The sequence below is a fragment of the Aulonocara stuartgranti genome, assembly GCF_965226115.1.
Source record: "Aulonocara stuartgranti genome assembly, chromosome: 2".
Classification (NCBI taxonomy): Eukaryota; Metazoa; Chordata; class Actinopteri; order Cichliformes; family Cichlidae; genus Aulonocara; species Aulonocara stuartgranti.
This window is the reverse complement of record NC_138940.1, coordinates 30,066,545-30,087,441: the sequence shown is the minus strand read 5'-3', so window position 1 is coordinate 30,087,441 and position 20,897 is coordinate 30,066,545. Positions and strand designations below refer to the sequence as shown.

At 39.0% G+C, this 20,897-nt stretch overlaps 1 protein-coding gene across 7 annotated transcripts; it reads left to right on the top strand.

The window, feature by feature from the left end:
- Positions 1-1,098: 1,098 nt before the first annotated feature.
- LOC309687475 (T-cell surface antigen CD2-like) lies at positions 1,099-20,610 on the top strand. Of its 7 annotated transcripts, XM_082502472.1 has the most exons (10): positions 1,179-1,457; positions 2,796-3,053; positions 3,310-3,422; positions 3,847-4,060; positions 16,445-16,502; positions 17,498-17,821; positions 18,024-18,281; positions 18,366-18,470; positions 18,636-18,749; positions 19,072-20,610. In XM_082502472.1, the coding sequence occupies exons 5-10, from the start codon at positions 16,454-16,456 to the stop codon at positions 19,248-19,250; spliced, it is 1,029 nt and encodes a 342-aa protein (XP_082358598.1). In that variant the 5' UTR covers positions 1,179-1,457; positions 2,796-3,053; positions 3,310-3,422; positions 3,847-4,060; positions 16,445-16,453; the 3' UTR covers positions 19,251-20,610. The 7 variants fall into 7 exon arrangements, with proteins under 7 accessions (XP_082358599.1, XP_082358598.1, XP_082358601.1 ...); XM_082502475.1 differs by lacking the exons at positions 1,179-1,457; positions 2,796-3,053; positions 3,310-3,422; positions 3,847-4,060 and adding an exon at positions 14,105-14,117 and having other exon boundaries at positions 16,316-16,502; positions 18,699-18,749; XM_082502474.1 differs by lacking the exons at positions 1,179-1,457; positions 2,796-3,053; positions 3,310-3,422; positions 3,847-4,060 and adding an exon at positions 14,105-14,117 and having other exon boundaries at positions 16,316-16,502; positions 18,696-18,749.
- Positions 20,611-20,897: the final 287 nt, after the last annotated feature.

Sequence of the window (20,897 nt, the reverse complement as noted above, 5' to 3'; positions counted from 1 at the left end):
GAAACTAAACTGGGATAAACTACACAGAGGAGTGGCAAACCTGAACATGAAGGGAGAACAGCAGGGAGAACACGCAGAGGATTACACCAGGTAGGAACACAGACGACGCGACGAGGAGCAGAGGAAATCACACGCTATAAATACACAAAGAGACACTGGGAAATCACACACAGATGGGGGAAACAGCTGGACCTGATTAACCTGACGAGACAGGGGAACACTAACACCAGGGACCAACAGAGGGAGCACAAACCCAGAACCCAGTGTCTAAAATCCCAAACACAAACCATCCCAAAACAGCCATGAATAATAATGAAAGTAATAACAATAAGTACATAAACATAAAGTCACTGAGTCATGGTCGCAGGACCATGACATCGGCAGCCTTATGAAATTTCCCCTTGTGGGACTAATAAAGGTATATCAAAATCTATTTCAAATCCAAATGAAGAGAGTACACTTGTTTTAAGACAAACCGCTAGACTAGCTATACTCACTGAGTTAGTGAAATCGTACCTTAGAATCGAGGAAGGAAATGATTCCTCTTTTATTTCATAAACACAGTGTGGTGATCAGTATAAGGACTTTGAAAAGATGGTGCAGAAAGTTGTATCTGATGGAAAAACAATCCAACTTGCTGGAGTTGGCTGGAAAGGAAATGGCTGGTAATGGACAGATGCAAGGCTATCGATGGTTACACCCTTGTGCAATAAAGAGGATGTATGCTATGTGATGTTATACGGCTGATTAGTTTGTTTCACTAATTCATCTACAACAGGCATTTTGTAGAGAGTCTTGCAACCGTAGCAACAACTATAATTGATCACCAATATATATATTTTCTTAATGTGGCTATAATACTCTGTTGTACTATCTGAAGTATCACAGTAGATGATTCAGTAGTAATGATAAGCCAGCATGTACAAGCTAAATTAAAATCATTTTACTGTTTGGACTTCCAGACAAAAATGTCAAAACGTGACACTAATTCTAAAATAGTGCTGCTAGCTGAGCCTTAACACAATGTGCTTCACTCACAGACCTGTGTAATGTTAATGTTAATCTGCATGCCAATAAATGCTTCTTCACATAGTGTGAACTGAGACAAATATTTATTAATGTTTCAAAATTTTCAGGTATGGGAACTTCCTGTGATGGCAGACAGGATGGAGCTCAGTGTTATGGAGCTTTGGGAGGAACTGTGGACATTCAACTGATGGACAGCACTGCAGAAATATCTAGATATGATCTGTCAAAGAATTCATCAAAAATACTAACTGTCAGAAATAATACGTTTTCTTCAAATAGCATAGAACATAGATATCTCTTTTTTCCCAGTAATGGAACATTTAGGATCAATGACCTTAGCAGGAATAACAGTGGTAATTATACCCTTCAAACCTTTCATTCAGATGGAAGATCATCAGGTGAGCGGACTCTACAGTTGTTTCTTCAAGGTAAGTTTTCCTTGTTGGAAAACGAAGCACGAATTAAAATTTTTATTTACTATGTATATAATATATGCCAATAAATTTCAGATACATGCATTTTGGACTTTCCCTGTTCTTAATTCGAGAATGTAATATATACTCTTGTTGTAATGAAACTATATACAATTTAATTGAATACAATTTGACTAAACAAAGCAAATAGGCAGAAACTTAAAATTATTACATCAAAATAAAAATTGTAGAGCATGATTAAAGGTCCTACAAGATACACACAAAGAAATGCTTGCAGACGATTTTATGCAAACAAAAAATGAATGCACACAGCATAATTGGTTTGAGTTTGAAACAAAAATTGGAATTCAGGTCAGACACATGGTTTAAATGAGTACTGTAAGGCTATTGTTGAATATAATAAAGACATTTATAAATACCTTTATGGGTGGAAAATAAACTATTTTTTATATATATATTTTAACATTGGATTAAAAATGATATTGATCAATTAATGAAAAAGCAGAATCTTGAATTACAAATACTAAATTATGCACTGATATTCTCATTTGTGGTTAGGGAACAGTGAATTTCAAAGACAGACAATTTTATGTAGTTGATACACTCTGAGAACAGATATGTTTAATACAACTCACAACTTGTTACATTTGAACATGTGCTTATTGGCCCAGAGACTATTCACTGTTCACACACATTTTGTGTGAATTTTTGAACCAAAAAAATTTCAGAAAAAAGCACATGAATAAAACGTATAAAGTTTTGGAGGAGATAGGTCTGTCAGGAAGACAATGCCCCAAAACATACAACCAAGGCAGCAAAGTAGTGGCTAAAGTAGAATGCTAAGGTCATGAAGTGGCCTAGTATCCAGACCTCACTACTATAAAATATCTGTGGAATGACAGGAAGCTTTCAGTTTCCAAGTGGCAGCCAACAAACCTAAAAGATTTAGAGAGTTTCTGTGAAGTGGAGTTGGCCAAAACCCCCTTGTGAGATGTTTGCAAACCTGGTGACCAACTGTAAGAAATGAATTACTGTTGTGCTTGCTGAGAAGGGTTTCTCCGCCAAGTACTAAGTCATGCTTTGCTTGAAGATCAAATACTTATGAATGACATTCGATCAATTTAAATCAAATTCTAACATGTAATGTGTTTTTTTCTGGATGATTGGTTCTCTCTTCATTATAATAAAACTACCATAAGAATTAGAGACTAATCGTGTCCTGCAGGTCTTGGGTCCGTAAGTGAGCAAACTTGCAAATTTAGCAGGTGATCAGAAAATTATTATCAATATCCTATGATAGTAACATAAGTCATTTGCGTGTGTTTCTCTCAGCTCCTGTGTCCTCTGTCCTGCTGGTTTCTGAGTGTCTGTCCCAGGGAGAGATGAGGGTGTCCTGCTCCTCTGAGGGAGGGGACAGTCCTCAGTACAGCTGGACTCTGGATGGACGCACACTGACAGATGCTGAACTCCTTTCTGTAAATAATGAGACTAACATCATGACTCTGAAACAGCACGTCTCAGGACATCTGGTCTGCTCAGTCAGGAACAACGTCAGTAATGTCTCCAAAGAAGAGAGGATATCTACCTGTGGTGAGTGAGATTATTATAAACAAAAGGTAATATTCGGTTTGTATTGATTATGAACACTTTGTACAAATGTCATAACTCATCTAATTGTTTGCTGCATTTTTTCCCCATTGTTTGCACCTGGGACATTAACGTGAATGGCTCTTTTTTTCCACTGTATTTCCAAATACATTTGTAAAACCATCAAACAAAACAAACAAAAACAAAAAACGTGTTTACTGAGTTTTTTTGTTTTGTTTTTGTATGTCTTTCATTTTAGGAGTAGCAGCTTTGCCCTTGATCGGCGGTGTTCTCTCAGCACTGGTATTTCTCTTATTTGTGGGTGTAGCTGTCAGAGGAAAAAACAGAACAAACTCTCTACAAAACAAAAAGGTACAAAACTTCCTTTAACTTACTTCAGTCTGACAAAAAATATTTTCCTTTATTTAATATTACCAAGAAAGTTGTGATTCTTTTTGATCTTTTTGATACCCGCTGTCTTTAACTGGGTTTAAATGGTTGGCAATGGCCAGATGCAGGGATAGCGATGGTTCCACCCTTGTGCAATAAAGCGCATGTTTGTTGTATCACAAGACTCATCTAAACGAGGTATTTTGTCGAGGGTATAGCAGCCGTGGCAATTGTTTTGAAACAAGAAATGTAATTTGCACATTTCGACTTCATTCTCAAAGTGACCAGTAATATATATGTGTGTCTAATTTATTTAACTCTTGTTAAGAAATCAAGTTTCATGAAACGTCAAACTATTGTTTTGATGACTCACTGACTTTATTTGCTCAATTTATTTTCTCTGCAGAGGCAGAGAAAGATGATGACCAGGAAGTCACGTATGCTGATGTCAGGGTTATGCTGCAGCAGCAGGGGAAGCAAGTAGAGCAAAGGGTGGAGGCAAAGCCAGAGGTGGAGTACGGCCAAGTCAAGTTTTCAAAGCGACTTCGACACACTGAACCAACAGGAGTTGATTGTATCTATTCCACGAGCACAAAAGGTCCGTGTCAATATAGCTAAAGGTGATTTCCTATCAGAGGAATACAAAATATTAAAACTGATGAATATTTTGAGAAAATGCATCAAGTCTTAAGTTTCCTCTATGTTTAAATACTACCAGTGTCAGGGTTTTCTGCATTTTTATTCTGTTGAAGCTCTAAACAAATGTTATATGGTTGCAATGGAGCAGTTTCTCTTTTCAATTTAACTTTGTTCATCATTTGTTTCACTTCCATGTTTTATTATCATTATTAATGTATACATCTTTATAATAATTAAACATTAAATATTTTAGTTGACTTGTTGGGTCATTACTTAAAAGAAATGTTACTGGGTGTGGAACATATCAATAAACTAAGCAGGGCAGACAGTGATGACTATTTGTTTCAAGCCTATCAAGCCCAAGCCTTATTTATATTATATTTATAGCAAAGCAGACAGTAGGTGTGAAATAAAAATTCCAATAGTTTATTTATTCTTGAAGTAAATCAAATGATGAGACAAAGGAAAACAGATTTAAAAAAACAAACAAAAGAAAACCAACAAAAACAAAACAAACAAAGAAATTAGTAATATCATTGATGGTATGGAATATTAATTCATTAATGTCACAAATTTTTAAAAGGCCAAAATCCGAAACCTCCAATGCCAAAACCAGCAGCTCAACTTAACTTTAACAAAAAGGAAGTAGGGAGAGGCCACTTGGGGACACATAACCAGTTTTTGCCTCCATTTTTAGAGCTGGGGAAGAAAAAGTACTCAAAATAAAGTCAAGTATTTTACAGCCTTGTATTATTCAGACAGTTTCACTGCATGCCTCTTAGAGGTGTTAAGTTCCATCTCTGTTCTGTGATGCAGGAGTTGTTTTGTCTAACAGATGAGTTTTTGTCTGTTCCAGCTGTTATTTGTGTAATACTGTCTTAGTCTGTTTTTGTGTGTCCATGAAAATGTATGTAAGTCGGGTACATCCTTCTATATTTTATGAGGATTCTTCTTCTGTTAATGTATCACTCATAATGCTCAGTGAGCCTCATTAGGAGTAAGTTTGCTTCTATCAGTGCAGACTCTGCAGTTTTTAATTTTACTACATTCAAAATGACTGTTGACATTACTGAAACTTTCCACTCACTGATTATTATTAGCAGCACTGAATGTGTGCAACAAGCTGTGAAAATGATGTATTATAGCTGGTGTGGTTCTGTCACAGGAAAATTGCGCTCGTTTCATGGGTGTCTAACCAGCTGGGGTGCAGTATGGTGAGGTTTAGCAAGTTACAACAAAGAAGGCATGAACTTAATTCACTGAGCACTTTTTTACTTAACAGGATGGTTCAAAGAAAGAATAAAAAGAATAAAAAAAACATTAACAAAATAGACATTATGAAGAGATCTTTTTAAGTGAAACATTCTTTTGATAAATTAATCAAAATGTATTTCACTCAGTGTTTTCCCTTTCAGTCAGGAAACTTTCCCCTCTATTTCATTTTCTAAGTAACAATAAACTCAGTGAGGAAACCAAATCCAGTGGTATACAAATGTTTGGGCACCCCTGATAATTTTCAGGATTTTTCTTCATAAATCATTGTTTTTTTGGATCATTTAAATATATCATATAGCATACAAGCGTAATGATATTTGGGAAGTCAAACGTTTATAGGATTTATAGAAAGTGTGCAATAGTTACTTAAACCAAATTAGGCTGGTGCGTATATTTGGGCACCCATGACGTTTTATTGATTTGAATACCTTTAGTACTAATTATTGGAACACAAAATTTGTTTGGTAAACTCATTGACCCTTGACCTACATACACAGGTATAAGAAAGGGTATTTAAGGTGGCCAATTGCAAGTTTTTCTCCTCTTTGCATCTTCTCTGAGTAGCAGCCTTAAAACAACTCTCGAATGACCTGAAAACAAAGATTGTTCAACATCATAGTTTAGGGCAGGGTGGGCAACTCCAGGCCTCGAGGGCCAGTGTCCCTGCAGGTTTTAGATGTGTCCTTGAACCAACACAACTGATTTAAATGGCTAAATTAGCTCCTGCAGTTCTCCAGAGGCCTGGTAATGAACTAATCATGTGATTCAGATTTAGTTCCCAAATTTATGCACCAGCCTAATTTAGTTTAAGTAACTATTGCACACTTTCTGTAAATCCTAAAAACATAATTTCACTTCTCAAATATCACTGCGTTCGTCTGCTATATGATATATTTAAATGAAATTGCTCATCCAAACAGTGTTTTATGAAGGAAAATCATGAAAATTATCAGGGGTGCCCAAACTTTTGCATAACACTATAAAATAGTTTATGCAGATAGTACACCTGTTTTAATTATAACTATCACGACTGCATGTTAATGAGTCTGGTTTTAACTGACTGATTTTTTTTTAACTAAAATTTCAAGACATAACAGAAAAAACTGCATGTGCGACTGCAGTTTTTATGTTGACCTTTTGTGAGTGTGTTTCACTTCCTTTATATAGTCTCTGGGTACAATAAAGATTTCTCCTTGTATGGTGAAACCAGGCGTGTCGTTAGGTCTGGCAGATCATTTCATGACACTGAGGCTCTTGGTGCTTCTAGAATGTTTCTTGATAGAAGTCACACATTGAGCTAAGGATTCACACACTTCTCATGTTGTTTCACATGTCTATTTTTCATGTAACTGAAACACAAACTTTTTTAAAAATATTTTTCTATATTAGCAAGAAAGAAATGGCAAGAAACAACCAGATATCTGTCACTATGAAAACACCATGCTTGTCTTGGTTAAACAATAGCATGGTCGCTATCCTTTTGTGTTCTCAGAATGTCTACACACATTACCATGCAAGGATAAATAAATATTGTTACAGGGGGACGCTCTTTGTTGCTCTGCAATTCAGTTCATGATTCCCAACAATCTTAGGTTATTCAGTTGATACAAAATCAAGAATTTAAGTACATCAGCGCTGAAGCCTGGTGATATGGCTGTGAACATGTGATTCAGGGACACAGGATCCATTAAAAAGCACTAGATTGTTTATTGACATGCATCTATTGCTGCATCCAGTAGCAAACTTTGGTGACTATTTAACTCCTATAATAACTCTCATAAATTAGGTCTGATAATGTCATATTATGCATTAGTAATTTGTTTTTCTGCAGTCCGATCTTTGTTGATGAGCTGAAATACAGTACGATATAAAGGTCTTGAACTATCCCTCATTTCTTTAGGTGGTTATACCAAAAAATTGACTTTTAAGTGCTTTAGAATTGTGCAAACTGTCTTTGCTTTCTCAGCGCATGTTTGCACATATTTCAACAAGTCACTGCACCTGTTTCTCATTATCCTAGCAATATATGAAGACATTAGGAATGGCTAAGGAGCTTTATACATTAATTCAACCAGGACAGTGCAAAGTTAAAAAAATAAAAATAAAAAAGCTAAATGAAAAGGGTCAGCAGTATGAAGTTAGGTCATGCTTGAGATGTCAGGGGCTTTTCTTTCATTAAAAAAAAAAAAAAAACAACAGACTTGTGTAAAATCGACTAAAACATTAGCCTTTTGAGTTTAGGTCTAATTTACAACAGTGAACAATGATAGCCCACTGTTCACTGATATAAATAAGAGTTGTCATTTTTAACGTAAAAAAATCTATATATTTAAAGGTTGTTCCCTTACTAGTGTGTAATTCTATTTTCCTTTTCTCAAAGCAAACATAAAAAAAAAGGAGTAGAGACCTGTCAGGTGTTTTTAGCTTTCATGAGCTACTTTTACAATCACAAATTGTAGCTTAATTGTATGTTGAGCATTTTTTTTTTAGATTGGAGTAAAATTCCTGTAACAGTAGTAGGTGTAATGTTTCCCTCTGTTGGTTCATTGAGGTTCTGCAGTCACACTCATTCAAAGTGAACAGTCTCATAACTGACATAAGCCTTAAATAAAACAACAACAAAACAAACAAACAAAATCAGGTGTTTTTGCCTTTATTGGAGAGTAGAAAGGCAAGCAGGGAGTGTGCAGAGGACACTCAGCAAAGGGTGAGGGTTTGTTTTATAGTTACCTCCTCACCCCTGTGAGCTAAACTGGTGCCCTAGACAACAGTAACAAGAGTCGCATCTGACTTCCTGCCAATATGCTAAAGAAATGTAACTGCACACTTAAAGACATGCAGATGTGATTGTAGTGTGATCTTTTTTAAAAATGCCAGCTCTTGTTTTCTCAACCATGAAGATCATTTCCCTCTCTTCATGTCAGTCCAAATGGGTGTCTCAGAAATCTCCAATTCTTGTAAGTTTAAAGAAGAAGTAATGTGTCAACTGCTTTTACCCCATTTCAAACAATACACCGAATATAACAATGCTCTTTTTGGTCAGAGTTTTCACACATCCTCCTGTGAGGCTGCTCACTAACAGGATGCTGTTGGAGGCTGTTGCTGACGGTGTCAACACACACTGAACAGTGAGAAGGCAAAGATATATTTTTAATAAGAATGCATTTAAGTTAGGGCGAGCATGACCAGTGAGCTTGGTTATCGACACATGCTTATCAGATTTGGTATTGCATAAAGAAAAAGTGATGACGGGTGTACTCTCTAGTTGTGCAGTCACCTGTGCTCCAAAGGAAAAAACTAAATGATGAACCCAAAATCCAACATGTTTTACTTGTATTTATTTCTGATAAGTATGCACAATAATAAGGCTCCAGGTCCAGATGGCTTTCCTGCAGAATTCTACAAAGAATTCTGGTCGATTCTAGCACCAGTTTTCTACAGAACGTTGTTGGAAATTAAAGAAAAGGGCAGACTTCCATCAAATATGAATTCTGCAAACATTAATCTCCTGCTAAAACCAGGCAAAGACCCTGTATATCCCTCAAGCTATCGTCCAATATCCCTTATAAATGTAGACCTTAAAATAATCTGCAAAGCTCTCTCAAAGAGACTGGAGAAAATAACCCCCCTCTTAATTCATCCTGACCAAACTGGTTTCATAAAAGGTAGGCACTCATCAACAAATACACGTAGATTACTTAATTTGATAGACTACTCATACAGTAAAAACCTAGAAACTACAATATTCTCTTTAGACGCAGAAAAAGCATTTGACAGAGTTAACTGGAAATTTCTATTTGCAACTTTACACAAATTTGGTTTTGGATCCTCTTTCATAAACTGGTTAAAAATATTATATAATTCCCCAACAGCTTGTGTTAGAACAAATGACCAGACATCCTCCAGCTTCTGTCTCTTGAGGGGCACCAGGCAGGGATGCCCACTCTCCCCTTCACTATTTGCAATTTTTATTGAACCACTAGCAGCAGCAATTAGACAGAATTCAGTAATTAAGGGCATAAAATGCAAGAACGTGGAACATAAAATCAGCCTTTATGCGGATGATGTGTTACTCTTTCTCCAAAATTCACAAACCAATATCTCTGGGGTGATTGAATTGATAAACTCTTTTGCAAGAATATCAGATTACTCAATTAACTGGTCAAAATCTACAGTCCTACCGACTAATTGCTCCTTCCATAATTCCTCTTCTACACCACTGCAATCGGGAAATATAAAATATTTAGGTATTAATGTTTCTCCCAAGCTTGCAGATCTAACTAAATTAAACCATATCCCACTTTTAAAGAAGGTAGAAGATGATCTGGCTAGATGGAAATGTCTACCCATATCACTCATGGGAAGGGTTGCCGCTATAAAAATGATGGTCTTACCAAAAATAAATTATTTATTCTCAATGATCCCAACTAAACCACCACAAGATTGGTTCAGATCTCTAGATTCATGTATGTCCAAATTCCTTTGGAAAAATAAACCCCCACGTATAAGCTTAAAAACACTACAAAAGACCAAGGATAAAGGAGGACTAGAACTGCCTAACTTTCAGCACTACTTCTTAGCCAACAGGCTTCAGTTTATCTCAGGATGGCTAAAACACACCCTCTTAGATGAACCTTGGCTAGATGTAGAACAAGCACTCTGCAATAATCTAGAGATCTCAGACCTACCATTTATCAGCTCAAACATCCAACGACATGAATGCTTTAAAAGCATCAACATCAGCTCTTCTCTGACAGCATGGTGGGAGTTTCTAAAATTGACGGCGTCTTCATTAATCCCATGCAAACGTACACCTATCTGGAACAACCCTGACATATTACAAAACAATAATATGATAAACTTTTCAGATTGGAGTGATAAAGGAATCAAATATTTAGAACATATACTAGAAGGAACAGAATTTATTTCATTTGACGGACTAGTTACACAATATGGGATCAACAAGAAAAGATTTTTAGAATATCAACAAATTAAATCCATAGTAAAAAAGAAATTTAAACCGGGTCAAGTTGAACTACAAACACCACCAAGTGTGGTTCAATTTCTTACTCTTAAACCCCCCAAATTACTATCCAAAATATACAGAATGCTTTCTAAAACAGATGAATCAATATCACTTCCTATTGCAAAATGGGAAGCGGATTTATCAGTTAACTTAGACCTAAACTTCTGGTCTCAGATTTGCTTAAAAACCTTTCATCTAATTAGAAATCCCAGTCTTCAATTAATTCAATACAAAATATTACATAGAGTGCACTATACAGGTCATCGGATGTTCAAGATGGGCTTTACGTCTACCAACAACTGCTCACACTGCCAAACCAATTCACTGGACAATTATATCCACGCTCTTTGGTCCTGTCCACCAGTTCAGAAGTTTTGGCGCGAGATATGTGAAGACTTATCGAAGTGTCTGAAATGTAACATTCCAACTTCCCCCTTAGTGTGTTTGTTGGGCAGCTTAGATAATGTCACTTCAGAAAAGAATATCGCCCATATGGTTTTCACTGCCCTATGCATAGCCAAGAAAACAGTCCTCATGAACTGGAAAAATAAAAATAATCTTAATTCTAACCAATATAGAAATTATGTATTAGATTACATTAGTCTTGATACAGCCTCTGCCACCACATCAGATCAATTGCTCTGGGCTCCTTTGATCAGCTCCATCACCTAGTGGGGGTGGGGGGTCATAGTTTGGTCCCGCCTTCACTGTTGTGATTGGTGTGGGGGTAGGGACAGGCTTAGGGCGTCGGGGGGTTCCCCGGAGGCATCTTCCTTGGGGGGCTCAACCCGGGGTAGCAGTCATGTCCGGTTAGGGGCTCTGTTGGCTCTCCGGTGACTGTTTCCTCGCGGCTGCGTGCAGCGGGGCTAGGGGAGGGTCTGTGCTGACGGACGTGGGTTACTGACCTGGTAGCCTGGCTGCCCCTGGGTGGGTCCGGGATGGGCGTGAGGTTCTGGGGGCGCTCCGTCTCTGGGCTGGGACCCGGACCGGGCCTCCGGGGCTTGGGTCCTGGTTGGTGTGTTGCCGGGGTTGTGGGCGGGTGGGTGCATGGGGGCCCAGCCCTGGAGCAGGGTGCCGCCGGTGCGTCGAGCCACCTGGGGGGCTCTTCAACTGGTGGGGGAGATTGTCACATCTTGCAGGAGCTTTCCTCTCCTCAGGAGCTGCCTCTGCAGGAGGGGGAGATACAGGAGAGGTGGAGGAAGATCTCAGCCTGGGTGTTTATTGTCTTATGTAGTCTGGAAGATGAGTGGATGGTGGGGTGGGTGCAGTTTTCTCTGTGGTGGGGTTGGGTGGACTGTCCCGGGCTCTGTGGGGCCGGGCGGCGCTGCTGCACTGGGCCCGGTCTGGATGGGCCTGGGCCCCCTTTCCCTGGCGGGTCGCGGAGTATGGGGGTGCCTACTGGGGTCAGCGGGGGAGCTGGCCCCAGGGAGGGGTCACTTGCCCCTCCCTTCCTTCCCTCCCCATCTCCAGCTGCCTCCCTCTTCCCGCTCCACCACAACCACCCACACATGCAGGGCCTTGGAGTAGGGGTATGTCACCAGGGTGCAGAGGAGGCTACCCCCCCCCCCCCCCCCCCTCTGTCCCCTTCTGGCTGCCTCTGCCTCAATTTTATCCCACAACTTAGACATTCACATTACTCACACTCTCATTACACATACATATAGGATCTTGGGGGTGGGCACGATACACGGAGTCCAAAGTACCATCAGGGTGTACACCCCACCCCTGGCATCGTTGCCCACCTCTCAATTTTAAATACACGTAGACATTGAGGGCTAGCAGGAGGGACCATGCGCTTACCTGCTGCTCTCTGGCAGGTAGCTCCAAGCCCTCCTGGGTTTTAAATGCACCTTAGAACACACATGCATCAACATTACAATGAGCGGGTGGAGGGAGGTTCGGAGTCTTCTCTCACCCCCGTTCTCTGCGACCTGCTGGAGCAGGGGGGCTAGGACTAGGAGGAGGAGTTGGCCGTCCGACTGCGGTCTGGAGTGTGGAGCCTTCCTGCTGCTGCGGAGTCGGGGGCGGTCTGCCTCCCCCCACCGCAGGGAAAAGGGAAACACCACCTGGGTCTGGGTGCAGTTCCCCCCTCCAGGGGCGGGGGCACCTAGACCCGGTTTGTAGAGTATGCTTGGGGAGTGTGATCGTGTGTACGTCTCTTTATGTCTGTCTCCACGTTGGTTGAGTGTGGAGTAAGTGCATATGAGAGCATGAGGGTGGGAATGGATGTTTGTATCTGTGTGTGCCTGTATGTCTGTGTCTATATGTCAGGTTGGGTGTCAGGCGCCACCTCTCTGGGGACATCTCAGGCCCTCCAAGGTTTGGAGGCCTATCTCCCCCCACCACCACTTCCCCTGCCAGTGGCGGACCCCCTCAGACATCGGTGCGTTGGTGGTTCTTTGTGTCCGGGGATGGGCGTCCAGGTACACACCGGCTCACTCCTTGGCGGCCGCTTATCGGGGCCTGGAGCCTGGGGCTCGCTCGGGCCACTTCGGAGGTGGGGTGCCCCCGGCCTCTCGGCCTGGGGCTCGGTCACTCAGGCGCAGCTGGCTGCCGGCGGAGCTCACGGGCGCGTCACTGCAACTCCCCCTGGCTTCTGCTCCGCGGCTGCTGAGTGAGCCCTCATCTGGGACTCTCCTCAGCTCTTTCCGGGACAGTGGCGCAGCTGCCCCTCTGTTGGTCTTCCTTGGTCTCTTGTGTTCTGGGGGCCTCTGGATGTCTGGAGTTTTGATCTCCTCCACACCTGCTTCACGCCCTGGAGGACGGGGCTGTGGCCCCCCCACACCCTCTAGCAGATCAAACAATACACCGAATATAACAATGCTCTTTTTGGTCAGAGTTTTCACACATCCTCCTGTGAGGCTGCTCACTAACAGGATGCTGTTGGAGGCTGTTGCTGACGGTGTCAACACACACTGAACAGTGAGAAGGCAAAGATATATTTTTAACCCTTTAAGACCTACCATAGAACCAAGTCCGCCAGAGCTTATATTATATTTTTACATGCTGTGGAGCCATTTTTGGGAGCATTTCAAGTTGCTATACATCAATACAACCATTACAGCCTAAATTTTAATAATATGTCTGCATTAAGTGCATAGTAATTACATAAAGTAATTACATAAATTGCAAAAAAGTGCAATAAACTACAAAAAAATTGAAAATCGTTTTTGTTTTTTTAACATATATTTCTAGTTAGAGAAATTTAAGAGGCTTATCCCTCAAAACTGTAAATACAAAAAGGTTGCACAAACTAGTTTCCCACCACAGGAAATTTATTTTGAGTGTCTTCATAGTTTTATTTTTGAAATACACCAATTTTTATACACTGCAGGAAAAACGAAAATAAATATTATAGTGCAAATTTGCAAAATAACAGCATATGCATCAAAATAAACTATTTCCAGCAGTGCAATATGAGTCCTAAGCATCCCAGAAACGACACAGAAAGTCATAAACTCAAACATAACTTTTTAAAATACAAGTATAGGCTCATAAGGCCCCGATCGTAAAAAAAACTACATTTCCGCAAAATGACGTCACTTCCGGTTTCGGGCAGGTCATGCGGTCATGTGATAGTTCGCGCTGATGGATGTAGGAAGTGTTACAAACAGCTGATCGGATCGGCGAAGCGTGTTTCTGGAATATCATGTTTTTGTTGCTGCAAGTGATTTTTATGCAGTTTTTGCAAAGCTATATGTGGAAGGAAACTGTGACCTAGGCTGATGGCATCAGATGTAAGTACAACTCCTCCGGTTTCATATGCAAAAAAAATGATTGCGCTAGCTTACACGGTTGCAGAGCTACCGGGATTTAAAAATAGTTACGCAAAATGGAGCGTGCCCGCTCCAATCGGCTGTAAAGGGTTAATAAGAATGCATTTAAGTTAGGGCGAGCATGACCAGTGAGCTTGGTTACCGACACATGCTTATCAGATTTGGTATTGCATAAAGAAAAAGTGATGACGGGTGTACTCTCTAGTTGTGCAGTCACCTGTGCTCCAAAGGAAAAAACTAAATGATGAACCCAAAATCCAACATGTTTTACTTGTATTTATTTCTCTCATTTAATTTATTTTCAACAATTACAGATGTAGATATAGTCAGGCTTTAAAACTTAATCACCAAAATATTTAATTTAATTGTTACATTTTTCATAATTAAACAGCCAAAATTAAACAAAGTTTCATGGCCAATGAGGCAGGCTCAACTCAAACATACGTCTCAAAGTAAAAGTTCAGTGTGTTTATTCACAATGAAGTCGATAATGTTAAACACAGTGCAAAAAGGGGAAATCCTGCTCCAGGGAGGAAGGGAAAGGAATACAAGCATCCAATAATCCAAATACATGTTTGTTTGTTTGTTTGTGTGTTTGTTTGTTTTTAAATAAAATGGACGTTTCTTTCTAAACGAACACAACAGCTCATAGCCCTTTACTTCAAAAACATGGATTAATCAACTGCAGACACTACACTCTGGAAAAAAGAGAAAAAGACAGCAGGTATATAGTGGAAGCCTGGTTGTCCCAGGTTTACACTGCAACTTGAAAGCAGCTTACATTTGTGGATCTGTGGGAAGCTGGCAGCATTAAATGTTACTCAAAACCCCCACTGGGCATGCAATGTGATGTGCATCTCAAGCTATTTGTCCACACAAATTTAACGTTTTTTTAACCAAGAGCAATGTTAATTATTTGTACACACAGAAAGGTTTTTGATAGGTGAGCTGAACTTAATAAAATAATGAGTAGTTATCCAGGTTTTAATGTACGCATTTGTAAAATAGTTTCACTTGTGGTCAAATTGCTTCATATTTGAGTGTGGATTCAAACACATGCACGTGACTCCTCAAAAGTTACACACAAATCATAGCACACATTTATGAAGCTTATTTTATGCAGGTGGATCATATCATACACATGTGTAACCCTTTAAAGACACATTTCTCTCCATAGTTTCCAGCATTATGGGGAACATTAAGTCATTTCTGTTAACTGTTGCCTTCAAATGCCTGTTTGTTCTAACCCAGTTTCTTCTCAGTTCTCCTAGTTACTTCCCCGTACTTCTACAGAAACCTTGCCAATCTGGACAACTGCTGCTTGCAAAAACATTTATCTCTATTTTCTGTTCTGACACCAATTCTCTGTAAACTGTCACAAGAAGGACTTCTCCCCCAACTCTCTGATAATTGCCAGGTGCCTACACACTACCTCCAATACATTTGTAAAGCTTAGTTTACGCTTGAGGATTATGTCATACAGATTTGGAATCCTTTTGAGACATATTTGCCTTCGTTGCATCCAGGATAAGTCCCACCTGAGCACAGCCAACAACAACAAGAGACAGACAGAAGGCCAACCTGGTGAAGTCAGCCAGGGAGGACTGAGGGACTATGACAGGGTTGTTACATTTTACATTTTAATGATCATGAAACTGATCTTGTGGCAGGCAATGGTGCTAGTTTCAGTCATCATGTAGCTGTAGTGTTTACAGCTGAGAATGAGCAATGAAACATTTCTCCCACTGAATGCAGGGCTGTATTCAGATTCTGGTATGAATGAATATTGGCAACAACAGTCATGAAAACCACTATTCACCCTATAAACTACAATCCTTAAAATGGTGATGTTAATTTTTAAAAATGGTTTAAGGTGTTTCTGCTTCCACTGTGGATGTAAATGCATTTACCTGCATGAGGAACATAAACTACATGTAAGTCACTAAAATATGAACTTTAAATGAGACTTTTGTTGAATTGGATTAAGCCAGTGGCTGAATGTAATAGACACTATGTGATGGGATAGTGGTAGTTGGTTGCAGATCTAAAAATAGTCCAGTGACAATGTAAATAATGACTGAAAAAGCCTGTGGAAGCTCTATGAGCTTCCTTTTATTTATGCCAAATAAGGTATATGTTGCTTTCACTTCCTTTTTTAGATTTACACATATGCAGTGAGAACACGATTTCCAAGGAGCCATTTATGACCAATAAGTATTGGAGATATGTGCATGCCATTTAATAAAGCACTCTGACAACTTCCAACTATGTCAACACACATTGAACAGTGAGGAGACATGGAAGCTGTGCTTGGCTTGATGGTGATTCTACTGGGAGTGCCTCATGGTGAGCTGATCAAGGTTTTTTTTTAAATATAAATAATTATTAATAATATGTTACATATAAGCAATGTGTTTTGAACCAATACCATTTTTTAAAATAAGGGATGTTAAAGCAGCTCTACTAATACTTGAAAAAAGAGATTTGTGCTTTTATTTGTTTTAAAAAATCAGGTTATATTCTTTTTGGCAAAATCTACAGTTTGTAACCCTTTGAGAAGAGCTTTAGTTTCTTTATGGACATGTCTCTAATTTTAGTAGCAGTGGCCCTGAATTGGATAAATTGAAGAAAATGGATGAACAGGCATTAGGTTAATTGGTGACACTACTTTATCTGCAGTGTAAATTTGAGCAATAATTGCATAGGTGGAAGGAAATGGATGGATGGATAGTAGCAGTGGTAAGATAAACATAATAATGAGATTTTAAAAATTTAAGACTGTTCTTTGTTTCTGCTTCTTTCTTCTTTTTGTTGTTTCTGTTAAATGTTACTTTGTTCATATAAGCACTTTATGTTATTGTGCCATTTTTGTATCTATTTGTATTTTTTCATGAAAATATTAGCATTTCAACTGACCTACTGAACTCTCTATAACTATCTGTAGGTGAAAAGAGTCTGAAAAGTTCTTCTATAGACATGGTATCCATGTTTTAGTTTTAATTGCCCAACAAATTTTATGGTGTTCGCTTTGGCCAAAACTGTGGAGGATCTGTTTAACTGTTTATCTTGGTTATTAACATGATTGCACTCTTGGAAACATTACTGTGGTGATTACTTGCACCTTGGAAAACTACTTCTGCAAAGTAGTCTGAGATTATATATTTATGGCAGTAGTACAATGCTCATCATTTTATACACACTCAATCAAAATAATGGATTATTCAAATATGCAGTTTGGTATTATGTTTCAATGTGGTAGTTCAGAAATATTTGTAACACGTACAACTATTTTACAGAAACTAACGAATTACAAATGTTTTTCTTTATTAATGTTTCAAAAGTTCCAGGTGTGGAAACTTACTGTGATGGCAGACAGGATGGAGCTCAGTGTTACGGAGCTTTGGGAGGAACCGTGGACATCCAGCTGATGGACAACACCTCAGAAATATCTAGATACAAAGTGTTAAATAATTCATTAAAAATACTAGATGTGAGAAAGAATAAGATTATTTCTAATACCATAGAACATAGATATCTTTTCCCCAGTAATGGAACATTTAGGATCAATAACCTGAGTAGGTCAGACAGTGGTAATTATACCCTTCAAACCTTTGATTCAGATGGAAGATCATCAGGCGAGCGGACTTTACAGTTGTTTATTCAAGGTAAATGCTTCCCTGTTGGAAAATTAAGCCATTAAAAGGTCTGAATTTAACCTTGTTTTGGTCATCTAAATATCTCACAAATCTCACATTTTAGATATTTGTGTTTCATGCTTTATACTTGGTTTTCATTAGAGACTACAACGAATGACAAAGATCCTGATTTTTTTTTAAAAATAAAGATCATCTGTGTGTTTTTCCTCAGCTCCTGTGTCCTCTGTCCTGCTGGTCTCTAAGTGTCTGTCCCAGGGAGAGATGAGGGTGTCCTGCTTCTCTGAGGGAGGGGACAGTCCTCAGTACAGCTGGACTTTGGATGGACGCACACTGACAGATGCTGAGCTCCTTTCTGGAGATAATGAGACTAACATCATGACTCTGAAACAGCACGTCTCAGGAACTCTGGTCTGCTCAGTCAGGAACAACGTCAGTAATGTCTCCAAAGAAAAGAAGATATCTACTTGTGGTGAGTGATAGTAGGCGATAATCACAACTTTGACAATTAATGTCACTTTTTATAATGGTCATGAATTATCTCTTTTGCTCATAGGGTTCATTTTTATTAACTGCACCACAGTCAATGGGACAATGATATCGGGGTGGGTGCATAAAGCCAGTAACACCCTGTGTGTTGAACCAGCACAGATTTTTAAGGGTAAGGAGAACGGAGCTGCCATAAGTGATGACATATGGTGTATTAGAAATTGAAAACTAACTACATCCACTGGTGTCATTTTCTTATTTATCCCCATTTAATTTTTTCATAAAATCGTGTTTTCTGACTCAAATAACAGCTCTTTTTAAAAAATTTATGAAACAGGAAATTTGCCACTAATTGGTGTTCTCACGACGCTCATCATTTTCTTACTTGTGGGTATAGCAGTCATCTGTGCTCAGCGGAAAAAGAAAAACAGCAAACATAAAAAACAAAAAGGTACAAAACTTCATCTTTTTCCTCACTCACAATGCTCAGATTGCTTTTTACTCTTTTTATAAAAATAAATAATTATTGGAAATTTTTAAATGAAACTTTTTTGATGACTTAGCAAGATATGCCAGTTAGATACGTGGATAGTGTTTAACCAGCTACCTTTATCACAGAAGACAGATCTGCCCTACCATAAAGTCTAAAGCTTGCTAATGAACCCATTTCAAAAGTCATATTTTGTGTGAATCATTTTACATTATTTCCAGTCTTTGTGATAAAACTAACCAATTTTTTCTGCCGGCCCACCGCTCTACTTGCTATTCCTCAGAGGAAGAAGATGACCAGGAAGAAATCTTTGCTGATATCAGGGTTGTGAAACGGCAGGCGAAACAACTGGAGAGAAGAGCTGAACTAGAGTTTGGCAAAGTCAAGTATTCAAAGCGTCCTCGGCAGACGGAACCAACAGGAAATGCTTGTTTGTATGGCAACGTCCATAAAGCCATGTAATTTAAGTGGTCAGTGCTTATACACAGACTGCACAGCTGAAAGCTGATCAGTGAGGAGCTGCTGTCAAGATGTCTAACTATTTTTCGTTAAATGTGATTTCCCATCAGAAAAATAGACTATCAAAGGTGATACTTACTGATATAAATACTTACTGATATTTACTTTCATTGCACTTCCAATCTCTTGATTTAGTATGTTGCACAAATACTGTGAGTGTTTTCTGCATATATTCTGTGGAAGCTCTCATAGAACATTGTTATTTAGGTTATTGAGGGGAGGATCTAATCGTTAATCCAAGATGGCGCCAGTGTGCTCGGCAGGCTGGGCCCTCTACTGTTTGGAGTATCAGATCTCCTACCACTGTTATGCTGACAACATTCAAATCCATTTCCAATTGTCTGATGACCTGCCAGCTTCATTGAATCGTTTGTCTGACAGCTTGAGAGAGTTCCCAGTGGCTGTCAGCCAATTCTCTCATTTTAAATGAGAAGAAAACTGAGATTATGGTGTTTGATAGTCACACTCCACAAGATCAGCTAGCTGCCTGATTTGGTCCCTTTGCTTGCTTCTTAACGATACTGTAAGTAATCTAGGTGTTTTCCTGGATAGTTCATTTAAACTGGATAAACAGGTTTCCTTTGTGGTTAAATCTGGCTTCTTCCAATTGCGCCAAATTTCCAAGGTCAAACTTCTAATACCGTACAAAGATCTTGAAAAACTTATACATGCCTTTGTGACCTCCAGATTAGATTATTGTAACTCTCTCTACTCTGCACTCCAACTCGCTCACCTCCAATGGTTACAGCTTGTTCAGAATGCTGCAGCTCGTCTTCTAACCAGAACTAGAAAGTTTGCCTCCATTACTCCTGTGCTCTCTGATTTACATTGGCTGCCTATTAAATTTTGTATTGATTATAAAGTTCTGCTGCTTACTTTCAAATGCCTAAACAACCTTGCGCCCGACTATCTCACCAACCTCCTCAGTCTTTATACTCCCAGCTGTTCTTTGTTATCATCTGGTCAGTGACTACGGGTGATTGTGCCATTGCCTCTGTAGCGCCAAACCTCTGGAATAGTCTTCCTGCTACCATTCATGTTTCTGAGTCCATTCAATTCTTTAAAGCACACTTGAAAACTTACCTATTCAACCTGGCTTTTCCAACTTGCTAATTCTCACCGCTCACTAACTGCTGTATCGTTACTCATTTCTCGGGATTATCATGAATTCTCCCTACCCCTACTTACTAATGCCTTTGTTTGTTTCTCTATTTTACCTTGTTTTAATGACTTACTGTTTAGTGTAATCATTTTACTGTTTATTCCTTACTGTGAAGCACTTTGGTGTACCCCCTGAATTTAAACTTGCTATATAAATAAAATTGTATTGTATTGTATTGTATTTCTCTCTTTCCATTTGAATTTGACTTGTTTTTGACTTGGTAGAAGTTGGACCAGATCATCCAACTCAATTCAGTTTTATTTATATAGCACCAAATTACAACATGTTGCCTCAAGGAGCTTTATATCATTTGGTAAAGACCCTACAATAATACGAAGAATCCTTAAAACACAAATAAAGTAAAAAGGCTGGATGTTTATAAGACATCCAGATATCAACAATTCACCTTTAGTTGGCAAGTGTCCTCA